Source organism: Lactuca saligna, chromosome 3 (genome assembly GCF_052625555.1).
Source record: "Lactuca saligna cultivar CGN05327 chromosome 3, ASM5262555v1, whole genome shotgun sequence".
Taxonomy (NCBI): Eukaryota; Viridiplantae; Streptophyta; class Magnoliopsida; order Asterales; family Asteraceae; genus Lactuca; species Lactuca saligna.
Genome location: NC_136419.1, coordinates 6,275,900 through 6,286,057, shown reverse-complemented (window position 1 = coordinate 6,286,057; position 10,158 = coordinate 6,275,900). Strand labels below are relative to the sequence as shown.

General features: G+C 33.8%; 2 protein-coding genes across 2 annotated transcripts; both read left to right on the top strand.

Annotated features, from left to right (window-relative positions):
• Window positions 1-531: 531 nt before the first annotated feature.
• LOC145034323 (short-chain dehydrogenase/reductase 1-like) lies at window positions 532-2,225 on the top strand. The gene is made up of 4 exons (XM_078982713.1): window positions 532-658; window positions 759-999; window positions 1,297-1,554; window positions 1,641-2,225. The coding sequence occupies exons 1-4, from the start codon at window positions 645-647 to the stop codon at window positions 2,019-2,021; spliced, it is 894 nt and encodes a 297-aa protein (XP_078838839.1). The 5' UTR covers window positions 532-644; the 3' UTR covers window positions 2,022-2,225.
• A 5,911-nt stretch (window positions 2,226-8,136) lies between these two features.
• On the top strand, window positions 8,137-9,820 carry LOC145034321 (short-chain dehydrogenase/reductase 1-like). Its single transcript, XM_078982711.1, has 5 exons — window positions 8,137-8,251; window positions 8,338-8,578; window positions 8,760-8,831; window positions 8,920-9,102; window positions 9,207-9,820. Exons 1-5 carry the CDS (start codon window positions 8,238-8,240, stop codon window positions 9,585-9,587), a joined length of 891 nt encoding a protein of 296 aa, XP_078838837.1. The 5' UTR covers window positions 8,137-8,237; the 3' UTR covers window positions 9,588-9,820.
• The last annotated feature ends 338 nt before the right edge of the window (window positions 9,821-10,158 follow it).

The following is a 10,158-nucleotide window of genomic DNA, read 5'->3' as shown; positions in this document are numbered from 1 at the left end:
TGTAGTAAAGATATTAACAAAATGAATATATATATATATATATATATATATATATATATATATATATATATATATATATATATATATATATATATATATAAGAAAACAAAAAAATATATATAAACATTAAAACCAAGCATATATCTGTTTAAGAAAAAAAAGTTTTGAATTTTCTTAACGAAAAATAAAAAAATAATAAAAAAACGAAAAAAACCAAAGTAAATGAAAAAGAAAAAGAAAACTCATTGAAATGAAGGTCCATAGATGTTCGTTGCATATGATTATTTCATCGAGTTCGTATTATATTTTATGCACGTACGGTTTGCATTTCGACCAAGTAAATGAGTTTGACGTTTATGTCATTGACAAAATGATTGGTGGAGAGAGAGAGAGAGAGAGAGAGAGAGAGAGAGAGAGAGAGAGAGAGAGAGAGAGAGAGAGAGAGAGAGAGAGAGAGAGAGAGAGAGAGACTTGGCTCTTTAATATATGCTTGTAGAATGAAAGATTTTTTTGAAAACATTGGTATGTCTATGTATTTGTAAATTTCAAGGACTAATTTGTAGTTAATTGAAATTTACTCATAGTCGTAAATAACCTCCCAAATAAACATTCAACAGTTTAACCTGAAGATTGAATTTAAGAAAATGGCGTCAAAAAGGTATGTATATTTCTCTAAGTACGACCCTAAGAAACTTCAAATCTGGTCATTTTGCTTTTAAATTTCTTTAATCTCTTAATGATCGTCGAACTATTTTTAGGATTGCTGTTGTTACCGGTGGAAACAAAGGCATTGGTTTAGAAATATGCCGGCAATTGGCTAACGAAGTTGTGGTGGTGTTGACTGCAAGAGACGAGAAGAGGGGCGTTGACGCCGTTGCAAAATTGCACTCCTCCGGTTTACCGGACGTCGTCTTTCATCAGCTCGATGTCACAGATCCGGCCAGTATTGCTTCCTTGGCTAATTTCATTGATGCTCGGTTTGGAAAACTCGATATATTGGTAACGATTGTGAAGCCCCGTTGTTTGTTCTCTGATTAGTTCCAGATCGTAGATTCTAAATTACCCTTTTTGTGGTTTCATACAACAACTTATGCTGCAGAATTACCCCTTAATTTTATGAATATATCTACAAATTTGCTGGTTTGGTTCTCACTTTCAATATCTCTCTTGATCGTAGACAGGTTTATAGTTACCCCTTAATTTAAGGGATCGATCTATAAATTTCCAGTAATAGTCTCATTATTCAATCAAATCCCGCGTAAATTTTGTTTTACAACTTGTAGATTACTGGAACAGGTGAACAATGCTGGAGTCTCTGGTACAATCTTTGACGAGGAGTCCATTTGGAGTTTAAACCTTTCAAAGAAGGAGGTAATTGATGAAAATACTAATCAGTCCAAGAAATTTGCAACACAAACATTTGAAGGAGCCCAAAAGTGCTTGGAAACCAATTACTATGGAGCTAAACATGTCATACAAGCCTTGCTACCACTTCTTCTTAAATCTACATCTCCGAAAATAGTCAACGTCTCATCCAAATTGGGGCAACTACAAGTAAGCTAATTTTTCCTCATCGGTAATTTCTACATGGGCTACTGGTGAATTTGACGTTTACACTTTTATGGTTATGTTTCTTACAGAACGTTCATGGCGAAAGTGCAAGGAAGATTTTGAGTGATCTTGATGGACTGAGGGAGGAGATGGTGGATGAGGTTGTGAGTGAGTATTTAAAGGATGCAAAAGATGATGAATTGCTGGAAAAAAAAGGGTGGTCAAGTAATGTTTCTGGGTATATCGTGTCAAAAGCGGCTCTGAATGCGTACACGAGGATCTTGGCGAAGGAATTTCCATCGATTTCTGCAAATGCGGTAAGCCCTGGTTTTGTTTCGACGGACATGAGCTGTTTTAAAGGAACTTCCACTGTTGAAGAAGGAGCTACAGGGCCTGTCAGACTGGCTTTGATCTCCGATGCCGGTCCAACCGGTCAATATTTTTGGACGACGGAAAAATCAACGTTTTAGTTTAAAAAAATATACTAAATTACATAACTGGTCCTGTCGTTTACAAGTAAATGCAGGTTCAGTCGAACTTTTATTTTTGTTACAAATCAGTCCTTAGGCATGGGATTTATTGTGGTTTTGATCCTGATACGTTAAATGATGTGATGAAATTTCCATTATTATCATTGATCGATATTATATATATATATATATATGTTGAAGATTTTTGCTTATGTCCACGTCGACAAGCTTCTTCCCTCCCCCAATAAGAAGGCTATGGCGACCAGTTTGAACTTATACGGTGGTAAGTTTCCTTGACGTCATTTACCGATAAGCTTGGTGGCCGCCTGCTTCACCCCCACCGTCATCCTGACCTCACGCGGCAAGAGACTTCAATGTCGGTTTTGCTTGTAGCCTTGCCATCTCTTGCTTCTAGCCTTGCCGGTTGTTATGATTGGCGGCTGAGTCACCTTCTTCGGCATCTCTTTCTCACGTTATTCTCTGTATTCTACAGTGACTGAAATTTAAAGCTTTCATATAATTGATCCTCTATTGTCTTTTCCTTTTTCTCATTTTCAAATAATTGATTCTCTCTTCTCTTCGTATTTTTCTCTCTCTAGAATCTCTGTATAAGCATTGATTTAAAGCATCGCCACATAACCTGACCGAAATTGGTTTTTCAAGATGGGAAATTTGTCCCCTTGGGCAGTTGACGTAGCCGGTGGACATCCATGTTTCACCCACTTTTTGTCCAGTTAATAGGTTCTACTTTTTGTTGTTGTTGATTTGTAGCAAAAACAATCATTTAAAATTAAGACCAATCAATATAATACACCGCTATTACAGGTTGTTTTGTTCTAGGTTACATTGGGTTTTAAATTTAGGGTCCGAGCTTTATTCCATCATCGACTTGTTCTTCTTATCTTCCCTTTTTGCTCCAATGTAGCGCTAACATGAATACGGTGTCTAAAATAGCTTCTATGGATGAACAATTTGTAGACAAATTAATCATATGTTATAAATTGAAGGTGTCGTTCACCCTCATCATTTTCTCCTGGTCATTGATGGTTGAGAAGAAGAAGAAGAAGAAGAAGAAGCCTCATGTCAGATTCATTGATTCAGGTTCTCCCCTTCTCCTGTACATCCCCAAATTTCTTTTTCTACCAAAACAATTAAGTTTTACTTTTGAAAACTAAAAACGGATATTTGAAATTCATTGATGCGATTTATTATTTTGACTAGCCTAATGATGTCGGAATGTCATTGCAACAGGTTATCAGAGTGATTCCTGTTTTTCATGCTAATGCTGGCTCTCAAGGTAATTCATATGTTGAAAATACATCCAACATCACTAACTATTCATCATCATCCCCAAGTGCTTACTTCCTTTTTTTATTGTTGACGACGCTTTCTGTCAGTGAAATTTCTGTTTTTTATTTTTTTATTTTTTTTTTGTGTGTGTAGTCTTTTATGTGATTTTGGTTTCTTGTGACCACAGGTGAGAGCAGCTTGATAAATTATGGGATTTTTTTCATAGATTTTTAAGGTTTGGTTATTGTATTTTACAGGTATACACAATTTTGTATTCAAGCTTCTTTTAATTTTTAGTTTTTTATTTGTTTTTATTTTTTATGGTGTTGGATTTTCATTGCACACCAGATGTTTGATCATTTGCTTCACTGAGTTTCGGAATATTTGATTATCGGAGCAAGGTTTCCGTCTTCATGTGTGTGCCTTGCTCGTAAAGATGGTATGACTTGTCAATACGTTCGCTTACTTTTTAACTAAAAATGTTCCATTGAGATCAACACATTAGGGTGAAAGGGGGTATTGGAGATACAGTTGAACAACATAGAGAAAAACAAAACTAAAATATATGTAATGAAGGACTTTAGTTAATGGTTTGTTGAAAATTTTACCAAGTTAGCTAGGAATCCATCATAACCACCTTATGTAAGTGTTACAAAAGTAGATTTTGTTGCATTCAGGAGAATGATGAAAAGTTTATCTAATATGATTATGAGTTATGTGTTAAAACCTTCACTATCTGTGTTAAATGTATTTTATAACATGAACTTGTTGAGATGAAGAGTGTTTTCTCTATGGACAGAAACGAAAATAAGTGAAAAAGGTATCCACAGTTGTAAATACCTTTATTAGAACTGACCCTATTTGAGGTCTGAATATTTACAGGGTTACAAGGAGGCTCAACAACTTTCAGATAATAATTCAATGTTCTATAAAAACCATGAATCTTTGAGACAACTCATGTATGTATGTATGGAGAGGCGCTATACATATCCCTGCAACTTTCATAGAAGCCAACCCTATAATTTGCTAATTATAACATGAATGTAACAATTAAAAAGGTAAATTACAACTATATTATTTGTTGCTTATTTGAATGTTAATCTGCAATCAATCTAGGTAAAGGGCTTAAATACTAGATTCATTTATTCCTGTTATGAGCTTTTCTTTTTTAAATATTTTTAGTCTGATGCTCACTGTTACTTCATCTCTTCTATCTACAATGTATGATACGGGTTATGATAAGTAGCAGTATATTATTTATGGTTTTCATTTTCATGGCTGTTGACTGTTGGCGATGTTTATTTTGGTTTAAAAATTGTATTTTATGGATTTTTTTTTGTAGAGTGATTTGGATATTCACTTGGATTGAGATTAACCATGTCACAAATGGATTCAATGCTAAGGTTGACTTGCCTGGTCACTCTTATGTCACTTTGTTATTTTCTACCTTTCTTGTTTTCTAATTGATTAAACATGTAATATTGTAGTCTATATGAATTTATATTAGGCTAATCATTGAAATCAAGAAGATACTCTCTCATTTATTTTATTTTCTTGTGTCTTTATTGCAAAGCATCTTTATGGAACGGTTTGATTATATCCAAAGGGAGCCATCTTTTGCATATGATTTTCATTCACCAAACAGCAGATATAGCTTGCATGATATGTTTATTATAGCACAATACTTTCATTTCTTTGACCAGTATTGCAATTACCATTCTTTTTAATGGGGATAACACTGACTATTGATCTCATTTACCTACATTTTTCTTTTATCAAACAGAGGCTTGTCAAACGTTTGTATAAAGAAAACTTTGTTGCATAAATTGGAAAATGTTGAAATGTTTTTTTGCGTTGATGTAAATTTAACCCTCTTAAGTAATAACAAAGCTTTAAGATTAGAGCTTAATAGTTATCCGCTTTTCTTAAAAGCTTGTAACTTTGATGTTCAATAGTTATTCCTTTTTCTTAAAGCTTGCAACTTTTATGACCAATAGAAAATATTTTACATAAACTGATTGTACAACATACCCTTTGGTGATAGAACAAAGGAATCTTGTGAACCAAAAACAATTGACGTCGATAATTACTATGACCATTTTAAGTTGATAGCATTTATTCATTATAGTCTTTTTAAGTTTTTGGACTACGCTTAATTTTTGCCAATTTCATTAACTATTTTTAATCTTTTTTGCAGGAGTCATGTATCTGACCACATGGTTGCTTCTAGAAGGCAAAAGAAACTTTGCTTCATATAAAAAACATGATCATGTTCCGTTGTATAAAAATGAGTCTTTCTTGCTATTTATGACACTATTTGTGACACATGAGACATTTTTCTTAGATTTCTAAATCTCTTTAGCAATGATCCCAACAAATTCTTGACAATATTTACCACACATTAAATTTGGGATTTCTTATAGCCTTTCACATTAGATTTATCATTTAAAATCTATGTAAAACTAGCTTACCGATGAGTTCTTTAGGGCCGTGATTATCACGGCCCGTATAAGTTTCCTAGTCTATATATATATATATATATATATATATATATATATATATATATATATATATATATTATATATATATACACACACACACGGGAAAGAAGCAGCTGACTTTCTGATTTTGGCAGATTTACCCCCTGAATTTGGTATGTTGATCAAGTTCTACTCCAAACCTAACATACTTTACATAACTGAATTTTCGAAAACTGCACACCCCCCCCCCCCCCCCCCCCCAAACTTATATAACCAATTTATTGAAAATAAAATGATTTATTTAATTATAACATTATTATTATTATTATTATTATTATTATTAAACATAAAAAAAATATAAATTAGGAATCGGAAAAATGGTTATTAGAATTCTCCTTCCCCACCCCCCACTTATCTGGATTTCGTCCCCAAAATTCAATCTTTGATGATCTTATTAGCTCTATGACTCATAGCCATATAAACTCCATGTCCAACAACATAACCCAACTTCTAGCAAAACTTCCAAAATCGAGAGTTCATCTATCTAAAGTCATCGAAACTACCCACTAAAATTAAGGCCATCTCCAATGGATTAAACCCATGGAGAGTTGTATGAAATATCAAGTAGGAAAGAGAATGTGTACATTCATTTAAATTCTTAAAAAAATCATAAATTTCCATTACAAATCCATTGAACCATTGCATCCCCATTCAACTCCACACTCTCTTTCCTCTTTATTATATTCATATTTATTCCATTAAACTCTCATCCAACTCCCATTGTGGATGGCCTAAGGATCACAATTTTAATATACATATTCCCTAATCCCTTCCACTAGGAACACTGCCATTCACGAAGAAATGAATATCTGAAACATACAACCCTGATTACATAACTAGTCTCTTATATAGAAAATCATGCCCAAAAATCCTTAAATACATACTTGTTTTCTTGACAAGCCATCATTAACTCACTGCTCCCAAAAGCGTAATAAGGGTCAATCCAAGAATCCCGCGTAGCATCTAAACTCCCATGTCAACTCAGGTGTACATCCACCTGACAAATCATTCAATACATTTACAACGAACTTTGTAATCTGAAGTTTCGTAACCAATACCCAGCACTGATAACCACACTTCTAATAAACAACCCACAAGCAAATAGGGTTCTGCAAATGCAAACATTCAGCAACCGGCTTCCGATCCACACCTAAGACTTCCAACAAAACAAAATTTTACCATCCACGTGATCTAAATCAATTGGCATTAAGCCTCCCGACTCTCTAAAATGTCCTAACAGCCAACTGCTTTAATAAGACTAATGATTTGAGACCTAAGAATCTCAATCAAATAACTACCAGGTCCCACCCACATGAGCCATATAATCACTAGCTCATTATTAGCGGTGTATATATTTTTGGTTTTGGTATATGTTTTTTAGAAGAACGAGGGAAAAAGGGTTAGTCGATGGTGTTTCTGAGATAAAAAAGGTAGTCGCCTGGTGGTAGTGATGGTCCAACAATGGTGATGAGGGTTTAGAAGGGAGTAAGTTAGGATAAGGTGTGTGGGGTGAGATTTTTTATTGTATTTTGTATATTGTAGAATTGTAAGAAAAATAAAATAAATCAGAAAGAATAAAAAGTGCAGAATAGTTTCATGTCTCACAAAAGGATGAAACGTGCAAATTAACACTAACGATGGGATGACATGTGCAAGTTTTAAACAAATGGGAGACAATCTGACTTAATTTTTGAAAATAGGGATAGAACATGCTTTTTGGCACCTACATGATGGGCGATTCGTATAATTTACCCTAAAATTTTATAAAAGAAATTAATAAGGGCATATAATAGTATTTTTAGTTCAAACAGGGACAAAACACGCAACAAAAACGTAATTGGGAGACCTTCCGAGTTAAAAAACAATTAGGGACCAAAAACACAAATTACCCCTGAACCACATAGACCATTCATGTAACTTACTCTAAAAACTAGATAAAGTTACATAGGTTGAAAAGGTTCAGGAAACCAAGTTTCGATCTCTGTTTTCTTGTGCTTTAATTTTGGGTTTCGATTTCGATTAAAAGAAGATATTGGTTTCGATTTTAATTTAGAAGAAGATTTGAGTTTCAGTTTTGATTTAGAACGGGGTTTGGATTTTGATTTAGAAAGAAGATATGTGTTTCGATTTCGAATTAGAAGAAGATCCGGGTTGTTGTCTAAATGACATTTGGTTGGGTTGTTGTCTAAATGACATTCGTTGAGTGATTCTTATAATACCCTTGAAATGACCTTCAAATGCCAGCCTAAAAGACTTGAAGGTCCACGTCCATATATTGCAAAGTTGAAGGACAAAAAGTATAAATTTAACGAAGCTTACTCATTCCTTTTACTATCCTCAAACAATATTCGACTGGAAAAAAAAAAAAAAGGTTGAGTTGAAGAAAATGGCGTCAAAAAGGTATTCATACTTCAAATCTCTGAAACGTCAGATCTGAAATTTTTGATTTTAAATGTCCTTAATCTTTCTGTTCTTCAACGGCTTAGGATTGCTGTTATTACCGGTGGAAACAAAGGCGTTGGCTTAGAAATATGCAGACAAATGGCTAATGAAGTTGTGGTGGTGTTAACTGCAAGAGACGAGCAGAGGGGCGTCGACGCCGTCGCCAAATTGCACTCCTCCGGTTTACAGGATGTCGTTTTTCATCAGCTCGATGTAACAGATCCATCCAGTATTGCTTCGTTAGCGAATTTCATTGATGCTCGGTTCGGAAAACTCGATATATTGGTAACGGTTTATTCTTCTGGATTGTAGATTCTAACTTTTACGTTTTGGTGGTTTCCATTTCCATACAACTTTTGCCGCAGAATTAGCCCTTAATTTGAAGCATACAGCAACAATTTTTTAGTATTAGTCAATTAAATCCAGCATAAAAGTATGTTTTATAACTTGAAGATTAATGGAACAGGTGAACAATGCTGGAATCTCTAGCACTATCGTCGACGAGGAGTCCTTTTGGAGTATAGACCTTCCAAGTGAGGTAAGCTTTGAAGTATATGAAATCCCCCCCAAAAAACATGTAAATGAAAGTTTTACTATGAAATGATACTTCCTTCAATGCCATATAGGTGCTTGTTGGAAAGACTAAGCAGTCGAAGAAAGCTGTAACACAAACATTTGAAGGAGCTCAAAAGTGCTTGGAAACCAATTACTATGGAGCTAAACATGTCACACAAGCCTTGCTACCACTTCTTCTTAAATCTACATCTCCAAAAATAGTCAACGTCTCATCCAAATTGGGGCAACTACAAGTAATAAAGCTAACTTCCTCCTTAATTCTCCTTATTTTCCTTAATTTGACAGTTTATAAATTAAACTTCTATAATTATAGTTGTGCTTCTTAAATTTGTAACAGAACGTACAAGACGAAAATGCAAGGAAGATTCTGAGTGATGTGGATGGATTGACGGAGGAGGTGGTGGATGAAGTTGTGAGTGAGTATTTGAAGGATGTTCAAGATGAGGAATCGATGGTGAAGAAAGGATGGTCAAGTAATGTTTCTGGGTATATCGTGTCAAAAGCGGCTCTGAATGCGTACACGAGGATCTTGGCGAAGGAATTTCCATCGATTTCTGCAAATGCGGTGAGTCCTGGTTTTGTTGCGACGGACATGACTTATTTTAAGGGAACTTCCACCGTCGAAGAAGGTGCTAGAGGACCGGTGAGGCTAGCTTTGATATCCGATGCCGGTCCAACCGGTCAATTTTTTTGGACGACAGAAAAGTCAACATTTTGATACAAAAAGAATCATTGAATTTTCGGGAAGAGAAGTCTGACTTGGATCCGTGTTGGTTTAATAACTTGATATATTATTAAAATAAAACTGAGGAAATAAAATAATAAGTTGATTGTATTTTATTTTATTACCGTGGGAAGTGGTACTCTAGATGGTAACACGAAACAACCGCACTGTAATAATTTGTACTATGTTATCATAATAATAAAGCATAAAGGGTTTTGAGGGTAAAAGACTTGGCACTTCCACGTTGACACTTAACTGGAGTATAACGCTGTATTCTCTACTTCCTTTATTATAAAATAATAAAAAATAAAAAAAAACGATCTACACAATTGTCATAGATTTTTTAGTTTATTATTTAGGTCATTATTATCATATCATTATTATCATTAGCATATCATTATTATTTTGACTAATTTTTTATCATTACTTACAACTTTATTATATAATAATTACATTTTATTAGTAACTTTTTTAATATTAATAACATTAAATTTATTTTTTATTAAATAAAAAAAACAAAAATAATATTGTTTTTATAATATATAAAGAAATATTATAGAAAAAT

Coding starts and splice junctions, on each gene's coding strand:
- LOC145034323 (XM_078982713.1), top strand. Junction 1,000..1,296: donor TTGGAAAACTCGATATATTG/GTAACGATTGTG, acceptor TTACTGGAACAG/GTGAACAATGCTGGAGTCTC. Junction 1,555..1,640: donor CCAAATTGGGGCAACTACAA/GTAAGCTAATTT, acceptor TGTTTCTTACAG/AACGTTCATGGCGAAAGTGC.
- LOC145034321 (XM_078982711.1), top strand. Junction 8,832..8,919: donor GTATAGACCTTCCAAGTGAG/GTAAGCTTTGAA, acceptor AATGCCATATAG/GTGCTTGTTGGAAAGACTAA. Junction 9,103..9,206: donor CCAAATTGGGGCAACTACAA/GTAATAAAGCTA, acceptor AATTTGTAACAG/AACGTACAAGACGAAAATGC.